Source organism: Spodoptera frugiperda, chromosome 28, assembly GCF_023101765.2.
Source record: "Spodoptera frugiperda isolate SF20-4 chromosome 28, AGI-APGP_CSIRO_Sfru_2.0, whole genome shotgun sequence".
Classification (NCBI taxonomy): Eukaryota; Metazoa; Arthropoda; class Insecta; order Lepidoptera; family Noctuidae; genus Spodoptera; species Spodoptera frugiperda.
In genome coordinates, this window is record NC_064239.1 from 11,011,024 (window position 1) to 11,036,138 (window position 25,115).

Genomic DNA, 25,115 nt, shown 5'->3' on the forward strand with positions numbered 1-25,115 from the left:
TTGAGAAAAATTGTTAAAAATTAAAGATAATAGGTTGTCACTATTAAATTATAGATTACCATTTACCACCGGTTTCCAGACTCCGGGATCCATCGATACGGTATCAACTAAAAATGTTAATTACTAAATTAACTGTGCACGTCAAAAGCAATTTTACGACACCTTATTGCATAGTACGAACATAATTTAAAGCTGTTAATTGAACATCAGTAATACAATTTGCATAATTTAATGGGCGTATAGTTATTTCAAGAACACTTTCGGTAAATCACTGTACAAGGAAAGAGGTGAGATGGGACCAGAGCAACTTTGATAAAGGGGTGTGGCATCACTAATTCAACTATACCAACGTTATAATTAGTTGCTATCAAAAATAACAGTTAAAAGTAGCAGTTGGGCAGTTCTTTCGTAACTCGTTCTACCAGAGATTCAATTACGATACACGCTATTTTATTTTTGTCCCACAGACGGGAGCTGATCATTAAAATAATAATTGTATCACGAACGATTAATTTATTAAGTTGAGTGGCCAGCCCTATTCATACTTGTGATGGGCGCTAGATTTATGGCCAGACTATATTGGAACTGACCAAAGGATCGATTTAATAAGATTTTAACGAGTATGAAATTGCTGGTCGGTGTATTGATGTGCAAAAATAGTGTCGTGTATTGATTAGTAAGTTGTATTGACGACTATGATTGACTGAGAAGAAGTTCGTCCGTTGGATTACATTTTATGGACGATTCAGTTTCAATTAAGGAAAAAGCGGAGTGCCAAGTTGGTAAGTGGTAATATTTCCAGCAACAATTTGTCTTAGTTGCACATCCGTAGATTACGATAACTGTTTTCGATCAGTCTAGCCATAATCGAAACTTTCATTGCGATACTTAAAAAAAAAAATTAATCCATGAATGTTAAGTTTTCTCTCACTAAAAAAATATACTATCATTGATTATGTCAATAAACTTAAAAAAAGAAATAGTCAATTTGCGTGCACGGTTGGCGCAGTGGCTGGGTAACCGGCTTCCGCACAACGTGTAGCGGGTTCGATTCCCGCACGGAACAACTCTTTGTGTGATCCACAAATTGTTGTTTTGGGTCTAGGTGTCATGTATATGTGAACTTCTATGTTTGTAAACGCACACACGACACAGGAGAAAATTCTAATATGAAGCAATGTTTAAAAAAAATACTTTCAATAAATACTCTAATTTTTAATACACATCTCTACTCACAAGTCTGGTAGCCAGGTAGCCAGCATGCATAAAACATACAAACCAACCAAGTTACACCTGACTTCTTAAATCTTTTTTTACATCACAAATCACGCGCATATCACCTTGATAATGACGCATCGATGCGTGTGCGTCGCTAATACGGCCCAAATATTCGACCACGATAACTGTAGCGGCTTCTAAATAAAAAAAAAACTTTCGATCCCACAGTTATATTGATCTAAAGGGAGAAAAGTTATACAGTATGTAGTTTTATAGTTTTATGTTTTTATGAGAATATTTGCAATGGCATTTTGAAGGTCATTTAAAAGCTTTTGATAAACAATGAAACAGTAGATGAACATGCTTTTAGAATTTTATTAACTACTAGCTTTTGCCCGTGACTTCGTTCGCGTGGAATAGTGACTTCCGGCAAATTTTTGGTTTTAACCACATAGTTCCCGATCTCGCGGGATCTCTTCAAAAATGAGATGTGGAAGATATTCCAGGGAACTCTTCAAAAATCAACATAATGAGCTCTGCGTTTGAATTTAATAGATGTATACTCACTTAGGGCATTGAAAAAATAGTTTAAAAACGGACTTAAACTAACTTAAAACTAAAGAAATCTACGAATTACGAATTTATAACAATTAAAAAATAAAATATATTACAACCTATCCTCTATGCTATAATAACCAAGCTTAAACTAAATAATTTAAAAGAAACGACTTAAATCTAATCTAATTAAAAAAAATTAGACTTACAATTTTATTAAAAAAACTAACTACAGTAACTACTAATAATCGATATCAAACTAAACAACAAATAAACTTATTAATTGACAAATACAACGAAACCAATTTAGAATATACGAAACAGCAGGACCACTACAGACAAATAATCATACGACTGATAATACACTTTTTCTACGATAGTACCAAAGCGCTCGGCCGATACCCAACCAAATGAATGTAACGAAACCATAGCGCGATCTATTTCGATCCCAACGCCATCTATCGAGGATAAAGACAACTTGGATTATTTATTTATACTCCGTTCGGGCATTTTCTTTGTACTAAAAGTTTAATTATATTGATATTATTTTTTTCATACCTTTTTACTATTTATTTACTTTTTTTCGATGAATTAAAACAATAACATGAACCGAAGTCGTGTAACGATCGACATAGAATTATCTATACTCCGTTAGAGCATTTTCTTTGTACTAAATGTTTTATTATATTGATATTATTTTTTTCATACCTTTTTACTATTTATTTACTTTTTTTCGATAAATTAAAACAATAACATGAACCGAAGTCGTGTAACGGTCGACATAGAATTATTTATAAATAATTTATTTCTTATTTTTATTTTTTGATTTTTGAAATAAAAATATATCTATGTCCTTTCTAAGGTTCTAAACTATATCTGTACCAAATTTCAACCAAATCCGTCAAATAGTTGCGGAGATTAATGGTATAAGCATAGAATGTTCGACGTGATTCTTTAATTTGACATAACTTTTTTATTTATGAACCGATTGACATAAAACAAACACTAAATGTAAATTTAAGCATCCCACAATATATTCGTGAAAACCGCATCCAACTCGGATCAGCCGTTTCTGAGATTAGCGCGCACAGACGAACAGACAAACAGACAAACAGACAAAAAAAAAGTTAATTACATTTTTGGGTTCGACATCGACATAACAATAACCCCTGCTATTTTTTTTATTTTTATTTTGAATGTACAGACAGCACTTTTCTACGATTTTATTATATGTATAGAAGAATATCTAATGTTTTTTTTTATGGTATATACCTGTAAATGAGCAGACGGATCATGGGATGGTAGACAACAGCCGTCACCCATGGGCACCTGAAACACCAGGGGCGTTACAAGTGCATTGCCAGCCTTTTAGGGGTTAGAAATTTAAGGGTTGTTGAGGAACCGAAGATTGGAATGATTGGCAATAGGGTTTTCTGGCAAGAGGCCGTGGTATCACTCCTGTCGAGCCGGTCCATTCATTCCGAAGCACGGCCCTCTGCTTTACTATTTTGGAGTCACAGAGAGACATCTTCATCATGAGGAACAAACAACATCGCGCAGCCCAGGCTGCGCCGTAGGATAATTTAATGTCTCACGATACTTTTTATAAAAATACACCTTGTGAATATTGTAGTGAAAAAATCTACAATTTATTAAATTATTACAACAAACTTACAAACAATACATTATAAGAAAAAAAAAAGTAACAGAATCACTAAAAACAATTCTCCTATTCGATTATGCGGATAAAACCGGCTGGCTCGGCTAGTTATTGTAAAAAGATTCCAAATTCTTTTGTGGTCTGCCGCCCAGGCAAACAGTAGCTACATTGAATACAATACAACACTTATTTATAGTCAAAACTGTCTTCACCATAGCGTTCCGAAGAAACCTGTTGGGAAGACTATACACTGCATCGCCACCGCGGCTTAAAAAGGAAAGTTTTATTCCATTTTGCGTCATAAAAAGTTGGTGAATGTTATTTGTTGACTGTTATCGTACTGATATGGATGTGGACTGCTCATCGTCTATATGGAAGGTGGATTTGCTCTGAATACTGATCCTATGGTAAGATACGTATTTTTGCATGATCTAATAAAAACGTTACTGTTAATTTTATCGCTATCTTTGTTTTGTACTAGTTTGGGGGACTTGGTAAAAACAAAAACGGTATTTTTATGGAACGGTCAGTGGAGTATGGAGTCTAAATCATCAATATGAAGATTTCCACGTCACTAGTGAAATATAATAATGATTCCATCTATTCTCACAACAGACAATGCACTACAATAAACCATATATTTTTAATTTCAAAATCAAAACCAATTCTCTAAGAACGACTATTTAAAAGAAATATCGATTAAAAATCAAATCATTTTGTTCAATACAATGAATCCTTTCCCCCAGTGTGAATGATCCACATAATGTTTATATCATTCGCTCCTTTTGCGTTTAAAAAGATCAGAGGAATAGCTGCGCCCCATGGTTTTGCGGCAAAAAAGGGATCAGTATAACGGTCCAAAAGACCGCAAGGTCAGAACTAACGATTTTTGCATTTTTATTTGGTCCTTAGCGGCGTCTGATGGTAATATAGTAATAAACAGTTGGTCCTTTGGATCGTTTTGTGCGATCTGCTCGTATAAGTTAAGTAGTTTTAAATACGAATGGGAATGAGGTGTAGATGAGCTGTTGTTAATTTAAAGGTATTTTAAAATCATGTATTGAAGAAATTAACTGCTAATTCAGTCCAGCTTTTAATATGTTGTCTTAATTTTCATAATAAGTAGTATCGTGTAAACAAAATTAAATCCAATAACGTAATGTTTGTGCCCTATAGGCAATAGTTTTAATCATGATGTTACTCAGTTACCAAGTATAGGCATGTAACCTTATGGTTCTAACAAGACCTGCACAAGATTATAAATTTATTTTCACACCAATTACATTGTAAGTTACCGCATGCAATGCTCAGACACCTTCCATATAAGATCAAGTTAGTCTTCATTCAATCCTCTCCTGACTCTTGACGCATGCGCGGTGATCTCATGCGCATCGCCACACCGCTTACGAAATTACTGGCGCCGTCAATCTAACGCTATCACCTGTGACGTATCTATCGCATGTTCATTTGATCTCTTTTTATAACTGGTGCCCTGGTACCGCTTCATTGATTTCGGTAAAGTGATTCTGGATCTTATTGAGTTTTTTCACTCTAAATTCCGAGTCAATATTTGTTTTGTATGGTATCTTGGACTATTAGGGCTTTGATTGAATTTCCGATATTCTTGAAACTATTAATAGATATTCACTCAGAATAAAATTGCAACTTTTACTAGTATCACGTCAAGTCGAAGTCTAGAATCTAGGTACACACAAACTTTGATTTTTTCCAACGAGTCGGATTCTGAAATAAATCCGACCGTCAATCTGTTGGTTTCTTCTTTTTCTTTATAAAATGTATTTTATTTTTCTAAATTACATACAACCAAAAATAAAGCCCTTTAAAAACCAACGGAATTTTGACTCATATGCATCACTATTCACTACGGTACACATCAAAAATATGCTAATATCTTTAAAAACGCACCGTCGCCATCGCTGTCTAACCATCTATTGTCAACCGATTATAACCTTATTAGGATCATTGGCCATATACACCAAAAACCCTAGTCCTAGACATATAATTTGTTCCCAAAAACAGCTAATATGAGATTATAAAAAAAACTCGTTGCCTTTATTAAGGGTAATAAACAAGGGTATGGTCAGGTACCATAATGCTGTGGTCATTAGGGTAATGCGCAGGATCACCGACGCTGTGTCGCCGCATATTCTTGTTTTATTAATGATTTGAAAACAGTAATTTCGTAGACGGAGCGATATGGTAAAAAAATATTGATTCTGGGATATTGAACAACATAGTAAAGCAAAAAGCAAAAGTAAATAGATGTGATTATCGCCATTTATGTTATAAGAGTAATTTTGTTGCAAGCAGTGATTCTATTGAAATATATACGCAGATTCTGAGCTGAATCATCGTGAGGATCAAAAGAACGAATACAATATTATGTTACAAAATATTTTCAAAAATAATAAAAGAATTTTAGACCTAAGATTACACAAAAAATGTTTTACAAAATCGGCTTTAGAAGTTGATAGGTGACAAAAAATATCTATTAACCACCACGTGGCACAAGAACCCTTTGTGATCCTCCATGGTGGATTTAAAATCAATAATATCTTCAAACAGATCATTTTCCCGATCACAGTACGAGATCGATCACCGATGTATAGGAAGTTTTGTTGAATGGAATCGATCTCCACTTTTGATTAGGTCGCAAACGAAACGGTCATCTAGTGTAACTTTTTTATTATGTTCGGGGTCACTGAGTAGCTGATTGGATTTTTTATTAAATCCAGACTATTTGGAATTCAGGTCTATCAAAGAATCCTTTTGTGGCTTTTTTTCGTCGATGTCGTTATAGTATTGTTCAGGTGTGAACACCTAGAGTGCATTGTTATAAAAAGTGGGACATACCAACGTAAGATTTGTAACTAGATTGAACTGAATCAAGAATTATTTGTCATCCATCAGAAAAAATACATAAAAAGCTACAACTTTTAGGAAAATCATATTTGTTATACAAACAATATCGGATTAGATAGAGGCATGCTTGTCCATTCGCACTATGGTCTTGTAGAAACCCATTAATTGAGCACTAAGTTAATACCTAATGAGCAGAGCAGCCAATAATTTTTTTGAGTAAACCAAACCAAGTTTCCATCCCTAATATATAATCCTCAGCATTCTTCAAAATTTTATCAAAAATCTCGACTGCTAATGTAAGCGCCCGAAGTCAAAGTGATTCATTAACTCCACAAGCAAGATAAAGTTTACAACAATTAATATAGTCTAACAATTAAAGTTGTCATACAACATTTGTTTGATAACTTACAATGGAATGAGTAATGATCGACCTTGCAAGCGTGGTTTATCAAGATTTGTGGTCGATGTCATGCGGTGTTAGGGATGTGTTCGGTGTTCCTGGGAATAAATGGAAGGAATTGTGATGACTCAGAATTTGTATCGCTATTTTTGTAATGAAATCAAGAATGGTTATGATTTTGGTCCTTAGATACAGACAGAAATAAAGTTGACGTTAAATTATTAAAACACAAATTCTCAGTTTTTGGATGATAGTGAACGATAAAATAATCTTCTCTATAATCAATGAACATACCACAATAACACTTTTTTATTGTTTAATGGTAAGTAACTTCTTCGACTACTTTTCTTTTTTCTGCCTGAGTCAATAAATATATAAAGTGCATTGTCATAATTTCTATATTAAAACATTTTCTTTTCTTACCGATAAAACGAGCTCTTAAATAAAAATACCTTCAGCTAAAAGGGAGCTATAATATTTTCAAATGCAGACAACCCTAAAGGACGATGAATCACTCGCACGCGCATAGATCGATGATAGAAGTGATAGATTAATATGTACCAAACGTTGCGGCTGCTTTAATTTTAGCTTTCATGTATGGGACTCAGACACAGGAATACATGATTTTGAAATTTAATGTTACGTTCTGGTTATTTTGCATTAAGAACAATTATAGAAAACGTATGGCAGTCATAAAAACTAGTGTGGATTTCTTACTGTAAAAAAATATTTATGTTCTAGGAGTTTAAATACTTTTTAAGAATATTAAAGTCTCTTTCCGACTACTTTGTGTATTGGCTTTCTTCTATTGGGCATTCTCCACAAACAGCTACAAATAGATATAGATAGACAATTAAAATAAAATCGCAAACCCAGATTCTGTAAAGGCACTAAACAGCTTAATGCCCGTGGTAGTGCTTAATAGATTGAAACACAGTAAAACAGGAAAATATTCCACTAAATACTAGCTCACCCCTTCAGGGAAACCAACGCATATTCATATGCCAATCCAATAAAAAACGACCACTTACTAAGCGCTTCACAATCACTGCAAATCATCGTTGATGATAAAGATATCCATATTAGATACGAGTAGAAGTAATCTATAGATTAATATCTCCTATCCATATGACAGCCTGAGGGGACAGACAGCTATTGCGTGCTTCTCTATTTGTAAGTAGTCTGTTCTATATTTAGATACGAGGTACTAGATCTTCATTTAGTGGGAAATAAATTGTATGCGGCTTGCGATTGGGACAGGACAGTTGCATACATATGTTATAGGAGCTACCTGACATTCGTAGCGTGCTGTTTAATGCTTTAGACTTGTTTGTGTATAAATATAGGGCAGCTGCTTTTCCCTGAAATATTTGTGGACGGGAATAAATCCTCATAGGGGTTGTGTATAATTAAATTGCTTAATGACACAGGCCTTCTGTTCTGTGAAGAGGTAATGAGAAGTGTACATTAAAATGTAACACCCGCTTTTTACTTATTAATGTTATGATTGTTATGTGAATTTTGTGCTTTAGTTGACGGGCCAATAGGGCTTGAATGTGACCCCATAGAAAACAAAATCTGTTTCGTGGTAACTTTGTCCTATAAGGTATGAATGTGAATAGGAGTTCCCAGGATTTTGGTCACGATCACCTAAATTGCTTAGGTTTTCTACTTTAAAACATCTCATAATAAACTATAGGTCCTAGGTAATAATTATGAAGAAGTAGCCAGTACCTATCAATGAACCAATTCTGTACCTAACTAAAAACATACATAGCTGTTGAAATAACTATTGCTTAAATAGATACCACGCCAACCAAGCAGGCAATAATATTCTCTGACGACATATAATAACTCTTTTGAAAATAACATCAGAGCACATAATTAAATGACTGAGAGAGATTTGTTCGTATGCATCCCTCGCGGCAAGAAACGACAAATAGGTACGAGTACCTAGCAATATGTGGTACTTATGATTACTGGTCAGCGATGCTACAAACTTTACGTATGGGACTGACTGAAACGTAGGTAAAAACCCCTATCAAATAATTCTGAAGTTATTTAAAAAAGACTACGCTTATAATCTTTATGTAATCAGGTAAATAATAATAAGTATGACTTAAAATTTTAACTAAAATGTCAAAAGTTTAAGAGAACATAACAAGAACCATCTTTATAAACAGTCCGTAACAGTCCTCTTGTGGACTATGAGCATTTTATCTTGGATTAGATATCGCAATTAAACATAATATTAAATTAAACGGAACGTCCTGCTGCCCCATCTTTATGACACCCCTCATAAAACCCAGAAGAAGAATAGGAATTGTGACAATTAATTATTAATAGATTAAAATCATCACTCAATACCGCTTCTAACTATAAACTCCTAATATATTAATTGATACGAATATACCTAGTTAGGGGTTAAGCTAAAATAAGACGTATTGTTACTTAAATCGGAGAATTAAACTATTGTAACAAAGTAGAATTATTAAACCTTTTAAAAACGCTTAGTATCAAAGGACCAAATTCGTACTACAGGACCAGATACTACTGCAATCGTACCGAGCTATGTATCCCCTTGGGGTACAACAACATTTTGTCTCGGATTAATATGTCCTACCTGTATTGCAGTAACTACTGTGTGGGACTGCCTTATGAATAATGTCTTTTAGACCTACTAACATACACGCATCTTAAATACTAATTTTAAATGCAGAAAAAGATTTGAAATTATTTTGATACTAGTAGTGGGTTTAATGATTGGTTCTGATTTTTAAATTGATATTAAATCATCGTTATGTCCTTTCAAAAACTATTATGAATGGTTTAGGTATTATTTTAATTATTAAAATTAGAAACATAAATATTCTGGCTTTTTGATATTATAAATTCATATTTTTCTGACAAAAAAAAATCTTTTGGCTCTTAGTATAAATTCATATTTTTCCGACAAAAAAGTAGATTTTATCTGTACCTACAGTATTATTTCCTAAAAGTAACTAAAAAAATTCAAAATTAAAATTATCTAGCATTATTTTTTCTTATTAAAGTAAAAAAATAGTGTTATACAAGTTTGAGTACTAACTAGTACTAGTAACGCCACCTGGTTATAAGACGACGAACTTGTTAGAGCAAAGTTATAATGCGAGTTCTGACAAAGCGGACCGCTGGAAAAAGTTTCTCTTAATGTGTGTAGATGGCGCTGTAAGAAAGTGTGGAGAATGAAGCAAGCAAAAGTTACATCAGTTTTTCGCTAGATGGCGTTATAATAAATTGTTCAATTTAATTATTCGTATCGAAGTTTAAATCAACTTTCCATTCCAATGATTATTTTAATAGTATCCCTATCTGTTGTTGGAGTCTGGAATGATGCCTGGTGTATAGCAATAGGCTCACTCCCTATAAACTGGTAGAACTTGGATGTTTCATCATAGATACGTGTATTTACATCTCTGCATACATTTTCAGCGTTAAATAACAGTGATAAAGGATATTAAGAAAATTAAGTACCTACATAAACTATTGACTGCCTCGTTGATCAAATAGTCGCAAGTGCGACTACGGGTCTCGGGTTCGATTCCCGGGTCATGCAAAGTATTACTGGGCACTTTTCGATTTTCCGAAAAATTCTCAGTAGCACAGAGTCTGGAATTGTGCCCAGAATATGGCAATAGGCTCACCCCCTATTAGGGTTAAACGGCTAATTGATCTAAGCGATATAATAAAATCCATCTCTTTACATGGATTTTTTTCATCAGACATTATTTTGTGTCTAAAGACTAGTCAAAAGTTCAATAAAGTATTATATATTTACATCTCAAAAATTCTATCATACAGTCGAGCGAATGAACTTGCATTCCCAGCCATAGATCACTGTCCTCAAATCACAAAGTAAGTATTACTATAAAATGACAAATGTCTGTCTATATTTGAACAACTATATTTATACAATTAGCGACATCAAAAATATTGAATACATCGTTTTTATATGTTTATATCATTTTTATAACTCTGTTAATAAGCGTAATGTGGTTTCTGTTACTTTTCCTAGATATAGGGAATGTATGACGGATGACACCCACGTTGTCGCGCCTCGAAGGTACCGTTTTCATATTTTTTGTTTATGACTTGTTAATTACTTAAATATTGCAAACGTTTTATAAATATAGTAGTCTTTCATTCATTGAGAAGAATAGATTTAAATCCTCCCTACAGAACAACATTAAAATACTTACGGTTGCGGAAAAATAATTGTCTAGAACTTGTCAATAGGCCTGTCTTAAATAATTAACCATCGGAACACGCACTATCAATTAATTTCTAGAACAGTAACAACTTGTAATGGTAGAACAGTGCATAGAAAACAATTACAATAATTAACATACAGACATAAAGTACAACAATTTAATTGCAACATCGCAATGTTAAGTTCAATGCCACGAAGATGAACGCAACTACCTCTTAGATCACTCATAGTACCGTAGGCGACCTACATAGAGAGCCTCTTGCAACAAGCTTACAGTCTCCGACGATAGCTCAACGCGGTCGAACGCAACATGTTTTTCGAAAGTTTTCTTCTAAATCTCTCAGTAATCATTGTGCTCATAGTCGCCCTAATCATCGACTATGTGACCAAATTCTTCAGCTACTGGTACGTCCGGCATGTGCCTTACAAATCGTCCATCCCCTTCTTCGGCGGCGACTACCACAGGGTCCTCGGAATCAGGAGCAGCACCGAAGATGTCAACATACTGTACGCCAAACACCCCAAAGATAAGTATGTCGGTCGTGTCAAATGCAGGATTCCCGACCTGATAGTGAAAGATCCCGATACAGTAAAGAGGATGTTGTCAACGGATTTCGCAAATTTCCATAGCCGAGGTCTCTCCTTGGACAAATCTCAGGATGTTTGTTTACGAGACAATTTGTTTTACGCCGACGGAGAAAAGTGGACCCTATTGCGCGAAGGCTACGACTCTTTATTGAGTAACATGAACTGTGAATTGGAGAGTTTGAGTGACTGTTTGCCGGGAACAAATGGTGATGCTAACGTTCAAGAGATTTTGTCGAAGGTATTGGATAAAGTCTTCGAGGATTTACTTCTTGGTAGCGGTGGAGGGTCAGTTGTAAAGGAAGTGAGATCAGCAATACAAAGGCGCACTTTGATAGAAAGATTTAAGAGTTATCTTAAAGACATTTTCCCGTCTTTGTACATTATGTTTGGGTTAACAACGATCTTTGGAGAGCCCTCAGCAAAAACAAAGAGTGTAATCGAAAAATCAAAAGTACTGTCGCAAATTAAGAACTTGGGTAACGTTTACCAACTTGGTATCAAAGAAAAGAATAGAAAGCGGCATTCCGATGTGGAATTTGCTTATTCAATCATTTCCTCATTCATAACCGAGGGCTACATACCGTGCTTGAACGCATTGACTGCACTGATTTACGAACTAGCATTGAATCCTGAGGTGCAAGAGAAATCGAGGAATTCGGTTGCGAAACACAATAGGGATGAATATTTGGACGTGGCTATTAAAGAGGCTTTGAGACTACACCCTCCATATTCAATAATTTCAAGACAATGTACGAAGACTTATCACCCTGAAGGTGGGATATTGATTGATAGGAAAATAACGATTAATGTTCCTGTGATGGCTTTGCATAGAGATGAAGAAAACTACATCAATGCGGATTCCTTCAATCCTGATAGATTTTTGGATGACGAAGGAGCATCGAAGCATTGTTACGCCTATCTGCCTTTCGGAGCCGGCCCCAGGAAATGCATCGGTAAGATTTCATTTTGTATTAACTTTATGGCATCAAACCACGGTCTAATAACAAGTAGGCTAGGTTTAAGTGTAACAAGAGAAGCATTTTTATTGCTGTTTTGCAAAAAATCACTAGTCGTTTTAATTTAAGAAATAAACAGACGTTTAAAAGTCCAGTAAAATTAATGGTTTTGATGAGAATTAACATTAAACAATATAATAGCATCAATGCGTTAAAACAATAAGAAAATCGTGAAGATTATCACAGGATTATAATTTTATTTGTGTATTTAATTTTGATTTTTATCAAAGCTGTCATTGTGATTTGATTCTCACGAACTTTTAGGTTTTTCATACCTAATCATTAAGAGATGACAATCTTATAATTTTAGCTTGTCATTACCTAATTGATACATACGTAGCGTTATACATACTTTGATAGACATAGAACGAACTGAATCTCGCGATGATCTGGAACTCGCTAGAAATTTCTAACAAACCTCGCTTTGGGAATCCTTCAAAATATTTTCTCTGTGAAATAGTTAACTGCTGCGTGTAACATCACACTTTTTAAAATCGGCTGTGTCTTTAGTAAGCCATTATTGTAATGTCTTCTGTGTGTGTGTTATAGTCTAATTAACGTCATTCATTAATAGGGTCAGTTTTTCATTCGGTTATAATATAAGCAACAACGACTACTATAAAATCTTTTGACATAACTGTTACCTCTTTTGAACTGCTTAGTTTTCTAATTAGTATGTCAAATATAACAGTCCACGGTTAGCACGATGGCTGGGTAACCGGCTGCCGCGCAACGTGTAGTGGATTAGATTCTCGCTCGGAGCAACTCTTTCTGTGATTCACAAACTGTTCTACCGGGTCTGGGTGTCATGTGTATGTGAAATTTTATGTTTGTAAACGCACCCACGACACAGGATCCTTGTGAAGCAACGTTTTATCTTAAAAAAATACCTACAATTCAATAGGTACCTATGATACCTTTACTACATATTGTTCTCTAAAATTCCGAAACTCTCAACAACCGAAAAGCCTATTGCAAACGCTTTGCATTACTAGTCACTGTTTACAATTTGAAACCAACATGCATGTAGAGAAATAGCTGTTCTATTGAAAATGCATTAATTTTCAATACACCGTTCACTCGTATAGAAACTCAGCGCTAGCGCATTGAGTGCATAGCTCAACTATTCACTATTATGAGTGAGTGGTACAGCAATTAGTAAAAGGTACCGTATTACTAAAAGAGGATGAAGATTTCTCATTCACTTCTTACTTAGAAACGGTATAAAGTTTTGAAAAGATTCTCTGTAGTAGGAATAGTAATTCTTATGTGTATGATCTTAAGTCTCTTTATTGATTTTTTCTTTGGCCAAGTAGACGTAAGCACATATCACACATCAACAGGATATAAGTAGCCACTGCTGATTAAAGGCCTCTTCTCTCACGGAGAAGGTTTAAGCATTAATCGCTACGCCTGCTCAATGCGGGATGGCAATTTCAAGTTTATAATTAGAAATGCTTAGGTTTCAATTTTTTCTTCACCGTTTGTCAGTAGTGTCTAAGTAGTCTTAGAAAGTATATTAAATTCGGAAAAAGTCACATTGGTAGGTAATTGCTGTTGGTAGGCTCAAACCCGCACTCTCATGCATGGGAAATGGGTGTCTTAAACCTCCGGGCCACCACGACATTTTTAAGGTCATTCTACACTACCACACTGCAAAGTATAGGGTCTTCTCGTATATATTTAACCGAGTTCAATATAATGAGGTAATTAATTCGAAACGTATCATATACGTGCAGCTAATTGTAATTGTCGGATAAATTCTATTACACACTTCTAAGTAAGTACTGCATTTAATTGCTATTCCTATTATTATACTATTTTCTAAAAAACTACGCATATATACTACCTACTTGTCTCGTATTTGTATGTATGTTATTTATTTTTAGTTTTTAATGTTTATTGTATAAATTCTTAATTTGGCCACAAACTTAGTAATTTAAACTAGACTTGTTTTACAGTGTGCGTTGCAAGGATAAAAAATTCAAATACTTTCCAACATAATATATTTGGGCTCGCTGTCATTGCAGCGGTAAGTCCCCTCTTTGAGGAGTGGCTAGAGAGGCGCCACGGCGTCCTCACCTACCGCCTGACGCAGGTGCTTACCGGACATGGAAGCTTCGGTAGGTTCCTGTTTCTGATTGGGCGGGAGGAAACGCCCGGGTGTCATCACTGCGAAGACCGCCCGGAGGACACGGTGGAACATACGCTTGCGGTCTGCCCTGCGTGGGCTGAGCACCGTCGTGTCCTCAGGGATGTGGTAATTAATTCGACGGCGCCCTCTCGCGTCCGGCACTGATACAAGCCATGGTGCGGAGCGAGGGGGACTGGGATGCCGTATTCCTCCTTCTGCGAAGCAGTCATGCTAGCTAAGGAGGAGGCGGGGCGCGTGAGAGAACGAACCTCCTCACGCCCCAGCCGTCGCGAGAGACACTTCGGGCGTCGGGGATCGCGCGACGATCTCCGGCCACCGTAAGTGCGGGTCTGCGGACGGTGAGCAAGGGTAACTCGCCGCCCGACCAGAACCAGACCCGTGCGTGCGGCGCGTTGCGTTCCGCGCGCGCCTCAAAGAGCCATCAGACCACCACAGATGGGGCCCAGTAGGGCTGATGCCTAATCCGGAGCTGCGGACTACCTAGCGGGTTTACCGGGGCTCCGGCTCGACGGGCAGGAGTAGGAACGGGGTGGTTTTTAGTCAGTAAGAGTCTGACACTCCCTCTCGCCTCGCCCAAGGCGGGAGAAGTCATTGGATGATTTTCCACCCTCAATAAAAAAAAAAAAAAAAAACATAATATATTAATTTGAAATATCGCGTGACGTCACTTCTAGGTACGTTTTATACGTAGGAATGACGTATTTGCTCCCACTCCTAAACCTTATACGAAAAAATAAAATCATACGTGTCTAATATTCGTTCATTGTCTAACTGATGGACTAAATTTCTAGATTTTTAATTTTAATACCATCATCATCCCTACGTCTATCCAAAGAAATATGATTTAATGCTGTATGATTACTGATAATTATGAACTGATTAAATTAACCAGTATAATTAAATACATGCAACAAATATTTTTAATTAGTGAACTGGTTTAGTTTAACTCGAGATCAAGGTTTGCAGAATCTACAATGTTTTCTAAATATTCTAAAATCATAGTTTCAAACTAGTTTTGCTTCTGAGTGTATTGACTATAGAAGCATTGATATTATCTAAATACTTATATGTTCGAAATTGAGTTCCCAGGCAAAAATGATAATGCTTTACAGCAGGGCTTAACTTGAGGTTGCTGGAGGACCGTAAGTAAATCACCATAATAGGAATTATATGACACTAGTCTTTGAAAATTTTGAAGAACTATTATTCATATCAAATACACATAAAACAACCAACAAACCCCTTTTTGAGATAAAATCATCCAATTCCTTCCTCGTGAGGTGAGTGGTAGTGTCAGACTCTTACTGACTAAAAATCACCCCGTCCCTACTCTTGCTAGGTAGTCCGCAGCTCTGGATCAGGCATCACCCCTACCGTGCCCCTTCTGTGGTGGTCTGATGACGTAGAACCACATGACACCATATTTTCAAGTATCACATTTTTGGATTCGGTATCTATCTAGTAACACCTCCTACTGTTTATTTTATAATATTTAAAATGTAGAGCATTAATACTTCTACAGATTTATTATATGTATAGATTAACACAATATACATATAGCAACTTGACACTATTAGAAGTAAATCTAAACATTATTGCCTACGCTGTAGTAGCTAGGCTTTCTCCACTTACACATACTTTCGAGGCTACAGAAGTTATTATAATAAATAGCACAGTGATACCGCGGTACACAAGTTGACTACACTTCATGTTGTCAATGATTTAGAAAGTCTTGACTTGACGTTTTCTATAAAGTGTATAGAACATTATAGGAATATTGTTAGTAGCATACTTATGTTACTTGTTACTTAATTTTAGTGAAATTTTGTGATTGATTGTTCGAGAGTGTGATTGTCAAGTTAGGTTCATACTGGTTACCCTTTTTTAGTTCTATCAGTTATATTTTTAAGTACAGTAACCATATTAGACAAAAACATTTGTGTGTCGACCATAATTTCACACTTAACTTTAATTAAGTATAACTAACTATTTTTTTATCGTATTAAGTGATAAACGAGGAGGCGAATCACTTGATGGTAAGCAATCGCCGCCGCCTATGGACACCCGAAACACCAAAGACGTTACAAGGGTTAAGAATTTAAGGGTTGTTTGATCGGGAAAATTAGGAAGGGAGTTTATTGGGCCTCCACTCCCTCATACAACGCTAGTATTATTTCACGTCGGTTTCCTTTGACGCCGTGGTATCACTCCAATCAAGCCGGCCCAATCGTGCTGAAGTATGGCGCTCCTACACTTCAAATTAAGTAATATTCAAATGCAATGCAACAAATACACATACTTACCGATTTTTAGTGCACCTACTACTTTGATTATCCTTTCACTGAATAACGGATGAAATAATATAAAATTCCTTTTACATGTAAAATTCCAAGTGCATCATCTGTTTAAAACAAAACAAGAAATATTATGAATAAACATTATAACAGAACCATTAATGCATTTTATTGGTTGAAAACAAGTATAGTTTTACTTTCGTTCATTTCATTTGCATTCATCATAAACTCACGTGTTTCATTTCATTAATAAAGTAATGTTATTTTTATAGATCGAGTTTTATACACGTTTTTATATTTATTTGTTATACTTACTGGTGTTTAATGATGCATCGGTCTGTTAAAAATTAATGTTTACGGAAACATACCTATATGAATACGGGGTCAAATGTCTAGGTTCGCGGATACGAATTTCCGCAATAACAATCGAAGTGTTCAATCAAATTAGTTTTCGAGAGTTGATATTAAAAAGGTGTATATAAAGTAACATTAATCTTTTATTATTTTTTGATTAGTTCTATGTAGATAAACAGAATAAATAGGATAAACGTATGCATGGAAACATTACAGAAACAACAACACAAAGGGTTATTTAAAAAATCGTCTATGATAAAATCTCTCAATAACATTTTCCCTGACATGATCAGTGCCGAGGTCCTTATTCAGAAGTCACACTTTGTCATCATCATCGTCACCATATCACCTACAGGACGTTTACTGTTAAACATAGGCCTCTCCCAATACCTTAGAAGCGGCCAATATCCAGGCTCCTTGTAAGCGTGTTACACTTTCGCTACCAATATTTTTTTACAACTGTTGCCACACTGTGTCCGAACACAAGTTCACATACACGTATCACCCAGACCCCATGTGGATCACACAAAGAGTTGCTCTGTGCGGGAATTGAAACCAATAAACGTTACGCGGCAGCCGGTTAGCCAGGCACCGCTCCAACCGTGCAGTCATAATGTCATTGGTATTTGAGACAACAATTGTCATTAAATAATTTTGAACTAATGCCATTATTTTTCATTTCAGGTGAGCAGTTGGCCCTAAAGTTAATCAAAAGTATAAGCAAGACTATTCTCAACAAATATGAAATTGAGCCATGTGCTAAAACCCCATCAAAATTGACTATGGTGGACCATAACTTTGGGAGAGTAGTTGATAGGGATATTTGGCTCAGATTTAAGGTAAGAGCTTAAACTGCTTAAAGAAACTAAGGTGAATTTGTGTGTAAGTAAAAAATTTAGAATAAATTATGTTCTTTGTATTTTTTGATCAATGACAATTAATGAACTAGGTCTTATTTTTGCGCATCTATTTATTTCTACATTTTTACGCATCTTTTTAGATAAGATCTTTTCTTCTAACAATAAAAAGCCCAACAAATTAAAATTAGCCAAATTGGTTCAGCTGTTCTCGAGATTTGTGCTTAGCAATACATTTAACGATTAATTTATATCACAGATTAAATCCATGACAGAATTAAATAATAAATAAACGATTAAGGTACTTTACTCACTAATTTGTACAATTATGAACCTTATATGTAAGATGAGTAAAATAAAATTAAGTTTTTGTTAATTTCACATTTCGAATTTAATAAATAGTACAAAAATAGGCTTGGAATTGTACAAAAATATACTTATTAGAATTAATATATTCGTGATATAAAATGGTATACAATAGATATATTTTTTATTATTAAAAATAATAATAAATATTTTAGTTTCTTTTAATAATAAATATTACGATTTTATACTTTATAGTATGAAAGTAAGTAACTTACACTATTTTAAATATTTGGCTCAATTAGATATTAATTACTAGTGGATAAGCTAAACTATTTATTTATTTATTTATGATTTAAGGTTGTAAGCATTATGTATGCTATATTTTATGCTCATAAGATAAATAAAATTCTTTGAAAATTTGTGTTTGATTTCAAATTTAACTTGAGGTTTAAAACTATTTAAAATATACCTATTTTCAATCTTTAAGACTGTTTCATAACAATTATACCGATGTATTGTTAAGAATTTATTAAATTGAATAAGATAGTAAATAGAATCAACGTAATTTCATTCTATTTTAGTTAATATAAACAAGAACTACTTACTATTTTAGCATACCTATAGTATTAATATAGTTTAGTAATAAGGATTTTTAGCTTAAAAATTAAGCAAAAAGAAAACCCGAATAGAATCAAAAACAGTAGATACCACATTTTGAGAAATACAAGCGAACTGATTGAAATACACATACAGCCCACAAAAAAATAAAAAAATACAGCAACACACACACACACACAAACAAACAGATTCCCAGAACCCTATATCAAACTTCGACACTCTCATATTTTGGACCGAGCTATCAAACCTGTACACAACAGAATTCAATTTTGGAATATATTTTTTTTAATCGCTCAACAGCAGCTCCTGAAAATCAATAGGATTGACAATGACAAAGGGGTCTAAAAGCGGCCAGTGTCCGAAGGGTTGCAAGGGAAAATATTTCGAGTTAGCTCTCGGTGTTGCTATATTATAGTGGAGTCTGGCGTTGTGTATAGTGACTATGAGTGGAGTGACTAGTATTGGATTTGAAGGATTTTTAATGTTTTTTTTTTATTATTTTGATTATGTTCTTGTGTAACCGATAATGAGATGATAAAGTATGATAAAGTCTTTTGGAATTTTCTGGATTAGACGAATATTATTATAAGAAGAAAATCTATATTTTCTACAAAAATATAATATAGTATTTTCAATAGTTACCTATTGATTCAACTCGACTGGAATACTTAATACATTTTTAATCAGCTTTTTGGTTTGATAAGTTGAACTAGCAATTGATTGATTGGCAAGGAACTTTTGAATTAAAAAAAAACGTCATAATAGTGACCTATTCGACTAATAAAGTCTTCTTTTAAATTCTTTATTTATTTAGGGATTTGTTATTTAATTAGTGATTTTTATCCAGAAAGATATGAAACTAACGAAGTTATTCTTCAATATCTAACATTATCTATCTCCAATACTTTAACATCTCAGTAGAGATAAAAAAAACATGCTCATCGCAACCAGCTTCACAGACACGTTAGCGTAAATACGAGAATTAATTTCTAAATCCTCATTAGAGAAAGGCCCTGTCTGTTTTAACATTAGTTCGTTAAATTGAATGATGTGAATATTCGCTTTCTCTAAAAAGGGGGTCAGAAAAAAGTTGGCCAGTGTCTAGTCGCCGGCGCGGGTCAAAATATTAGACCTCATTAGAGTGGCGTTGTATATTTTTTTAGGAAACGCGGTCAAGTGCATTTTGGTGTTATCTTGAGATTGAGTGACTGTGTTCTGTTGGTTATTGTCCAAATATAGATTTAGATATTTCGTAGAACATTTACTTATTATACGTGTATATTTGGTCAGTAACCTAGAACTTTGACATCAGATAGGGGGGACCGTCTTTTTACTTTTACAGGTTCTGTGTATACGGCAGGTAAAATATTGGGATATTTATTCACACAAACATTTTATTTTCATTTTCGTCATAAGTTGTCACTTACTTTTGAGTTCCTCGTAGACCATGGCGTTGATGCCTAAGAATTAAAATTATACCAATTTGACTGTTTGGTTAACGCGGTGGCTGCCATGTACAGCGGATAGCGGGTTCGATTCCGCACGGAGCAATTTTTGTGTGATCCACAAATTGTTGCTTCGGGTCTGTATGTAATATGTATGTGAAATTGTATGTTTGTAAACGCACACACGAAACTAAAGAAAGTCCTAGTGTCGGGCAAATGACAAAATATATCAACACATGCTATATTGTGTCAGGTATCTTTTAAACGTTCCATTTTTTCAATACCCCAGAAACCCCTAAAATATACAAGCACTCAACAATATTGAAATAACCTAACATTAAAATACTTATTACAACACTTTATTGTTTGTAGACAGCAAACAACCACTTTCTCTCCAGAGATTATAAACCTTTACAAAATAATCGTAAATACAAATTAGGATACGGGCTCTAAATATCCCATAAAAATCTGCAGCCAGGATTATCCTCGGTAATCTCATATTTTATGGGGAACGCATGCAAACATGGCTGATTTATAGCTGGCACCATGGTATACGCCGCTCCTAACATAATGCTGTAGATCAATGAGGGAAAGTGATGGTAGAACTTAAGCAAATAATAGCTGGAGATATCTCTGCAAGTAAATGATAAGAAACAGTTAATTTGATCACTATTCTAGTTTACAATTAAGTTCACTTTTAATTACCACTACTTACGGTCTCAGAATTTGAGTATCTGGTTTGATTTTACTTTACGAGTAGTTTGGTTTTACTTACGATTTCCAATGTGACTATTACAAAGCAATGACCAGCTAGGTAAGACTACAGAAACGTTAACTATATACTTTGGTCTTTTACGTACACTAGATTAACACATTGAACGCCTTGGTAGTCACCGGTGACCGACGTTAGCGAAGGGTTTGCCTTCAACAGTTTTCTATTGGCAGTCAAAGACTTGGTAGTTTCACTCAAGATTTTGTTACACATTTATCAGAACAAAATCAAACGTAATGCTAACGTTACTATTTGCTAACATTATGTACTTATATCCAACATTAAACTGTATCTAATATAGCTATAAAATGCAACTGAATATAAATTTGGACTCAAACCTTAAAGAAACACAGATACCTAGTTACCACAAGATCAACGTCTGAACTCTTAAACAGCTTCAAACAAATTAACGTGCTCTTGAAAATAGTAACAGCCAGTCAAGCAAATTGGCAATACAACTTTTTTATGTGCAACTTTGTGGGTCAGTGATCTTGCTACATCATCATTGACAAAGGAACACGTGAACGGGTCGCCAGAGCCAGGGTCGCGTATTTTCACGTCAGTCGGACACTTACAAAAACTGATAGCAAACGTTCACAGTCAATTTGTGTGTGCAATCTTAGTAAATTAAAAGGAAATTTAATTTAGCGGTCTAGGTAATTTTGTTGGTTGAATACAATTCTGTTTTGTACTTTCGATTCGTTGGTTGTTTGTTATTGAAATAGGTTTAGTATTAAAATTGTTATTAAAGACGAATTGTTAAGTATTGTTAAAGTTAGTTATGACCACCCAAATAAGATTTCTTTTTTTATCGTTTTGAGTTAATCAGTTTTGGTCGTTACAAAATAAACAATTGAGCTCTTGTTTCTGGAATTGTGGTCAGCTCATTATGTAGAAGCTTGTTTTTTCTGTAGATGGAAAACTAACGTATGGAAATCTCCACTGAAACTTTCCTTTCGCCCACACATTTGGAAAACTCCATAAGATGTGTACTTTCCAGATCATTAGTCATTTACTTATACACAATAATAAGTATAAACCACATAAAAATCAACAACACAATCATTTAGTACAAGTAAGTATGTTCATACATTTTAAACCAAATATTACCACATCTAATTAGACTCATAAAGATTTGGGTGCAAAACGCTTACTACATCAGTCTTCTTAGTTGAAAGCTGATTTGCAAACTTAGTATAAAATGTTGGATTCAGTATTACAGTTTTACTAGTGAGTATAGGTATTTTACATCCAGGCATCAACTAGAGCCACGTACACAGCTAATACTACTCATAGCAACAGCACTTAACGAAACTTTGGTCGAAATACTTCGAATGGGGAAAATTACTTGGAAAAATAACATTCCCTATATTAACCTACATTTTCGACGATAAAATATAAGTAACTGTCAACAAGTGAAGATCAAAGGGTATTCCTTAAAATTAAAATCACGGCGGAAACCCGTCGTTTGGTGCTTGAAATATTTACATTTATTTCCTTGTACAAATTATGTACGCAAATGAGCAATCGTTGTGAAGAATGCTTGTGTATATAATATGGTGGTGTAAGTCACAAGGAATTGCTTCAATTCATATCAGTATTTAATATAAATTATTTTATTTACATACTATTATTTATTATTTCATATTTCTTATACATACTTTAATAGTTCAACTAGTTTTATTATAGTTAATGACTTTTAGCTGGTAAATCCTCTACCTTCTACTTTCCTTCCACATTCTGTAGGTGAAGTGGATCATAGCTATGATTTTTATCAGAAGAAACTAAGTAACAGTTTTGAGTCCATGTTTAACTTAGTTTAACAAATTAAACAGATGCATTAAACATTTTAAACAAATAGGTAACACCTAAAGCTCTTCTCCTTCGGAAGCTGCGTAGTAACTAGCGGGTTTACCGGGGCTCCGGCTCGATAGCAGGAGTAGGAACGGGGTGGTTTTTAGTCAATAAGAGTCTGACAGTCCCTCTCGCCTAGCCCAAAGCTAGGGAAGTCATTGGATGTCCCAGTCCCTCCATAAAAAACATTTTCTCTTGATAAACCGCAGTTTTCTCCCACATTGCACCATCCACCCAACTGTACGGTCGTAAAAAGGCGTCGATCATAAAAATATTTGATTAGCCTCGCTCCCTACACTCGCAATCCGCTAGTCTGCAACATTTATCAGCCGCACGCTTGTCTACTGAATAATTTAGTGTAATGCAAACGTAATTTATGAAGTAGGTACCTATGATGAGATGAAGAGTGGTCGGAGAGTACGTTTTTGTTACAGCTGTTCTTATGAAGGTTAATATTTTTAAGGTTTGACGCAGTCCAAGCTGTCATTCATGTCTCTGAGACGCGCTGGACTTCAGTGTTTCAGTATTTTCATGGTTGTATCTACTGTAGATTCTGGCTTACAGGAGTTGCAGCGGTATGGGAGGCTGTGGCAAAAAATAGTTCGAACTATCAGAGGATCTTGGTGGAATGTTACTTAGGTACAGTACCTGTGCCAAAAGAGTTTGTATAGTAGGTATACTAAAGTGGAAAACACAAACTGCTGGAAAAGCACTCTTATTAGATACTGGAGGCTCATAACCAGACTATGTAGTAAAATGTGGGCGTAATTTTTTTACTATGTGTACTTTTGTGCCTGGGATAGGCACCGGCAATAATAAAGCTTATGCTATAAGCTACACGGTTCAAGATAGTGATGAAGTATTAAATTTTACAGACTAGAGATTCAAGTAAGTAAAATCCAAGATCTAAATATGTGGGTTTTTTAAGGGGGGAAATCATCCAATGACTTCTCCCAGCTTGGGCAAGGTAAGAGGGAGTGTCAGACTCTTACTGACTAAAAACCATCCCGTTCCTACTCCTGCTTTTTGAGCCGGAGCCCCGGTAAACCCACTAGGCAGTCCGCAGCTCCGGATAAATATGATGGTTAGCTTTATGTTCATGTTAGCGAGGAATCGAGGATAGATCTAGTGCGTATACTGAGTTCCGTTAGAAGTTCTCGACATACTCCTATGTAAATATGTTGAATGTTGCTGTGAATGACCTGTGTCACACCTTAATGGTAGTAACTGGAGACATTGACATTTAAGTGTGGGAGAGCCATCCTTCAGCACGAATGGGCCGGCTCGACCGGAGTGATACCACGGCCTCACCGAAAACCGACGTGAAACAAAGCTTGCGTTGTGTTTTTCAATTCCCCCCTTCCCAATCCCCGATTCCCCAACAAGCCTTAAATTCCTAACCCCCAAAAGGCCGGCAACGCTCTTGTAACGCCTCTGGTGTTTCAAGTGTCCATGGGCGGAGGCGATTGGTAATATCCATTTCCATCAGGTAATACGTCTGCTCGTTTCGCTCGGCGTGTTCCATAAAAAAAAAATGAAATTTGAACCTTATGTTTGTCTATCTAAAAAGTATTTTAATTATTGATTTTGTTAAAATAAATGCATTATTTGTCATATAAAGCAGAGTACACAAGTAAAGGACAGTCATAATTTTGTAATAAAAAAATAATTACAAAAATAAATAACATCAAAGCATTTATGACCTACATAAATATCAATTCGCAACCTATAAAGTTGAATTGGGATTTTTCAAACACTCAGGTAGAGTAGATAGGTATAGGTAATAAAAATTGCAAAATAAAATTCGACTTTTAGATCGATCGTAATTCGTCAAATACAATCATAAAATCTTTGATTGTTCATTTTCAACGATTCGAAAATATATCGTTTC

The 25,115-nt window shown here is 34.9% G+C and overlaps 1 protein-coding gene across 1 annotated transcript; it reads left to right on the plus strand.

Moving 5' to 3' along the window:
- The first annotated feature begins 11,228 nt into the window (after positions 1 to 11,228).
- On the plus strand, positions 11,229 to 18,653 carry LOC118265346 (cytochrome P450 6j1). Its single transcript, XM_035578174.2, has 2 exons — positions 11,229 to 12,506; positions 18,057 to 18,653. The coding sequence occupies exons 1-2, from the start codon at positions 11,276 to 11,278 to the stop codon at positions 18,221 to 18,223; spliced, it is 1,398 nt and encodes a 465-aa protein (XP_035434067.2). The 5' UTR covers positions 11,229 to 11,275; the 3' UTR covers positions 18,224 to 18,653.
- The last annotated feature ends 6,462 nt before the right edge of the window (positions 18,654 to 25,115 follow it).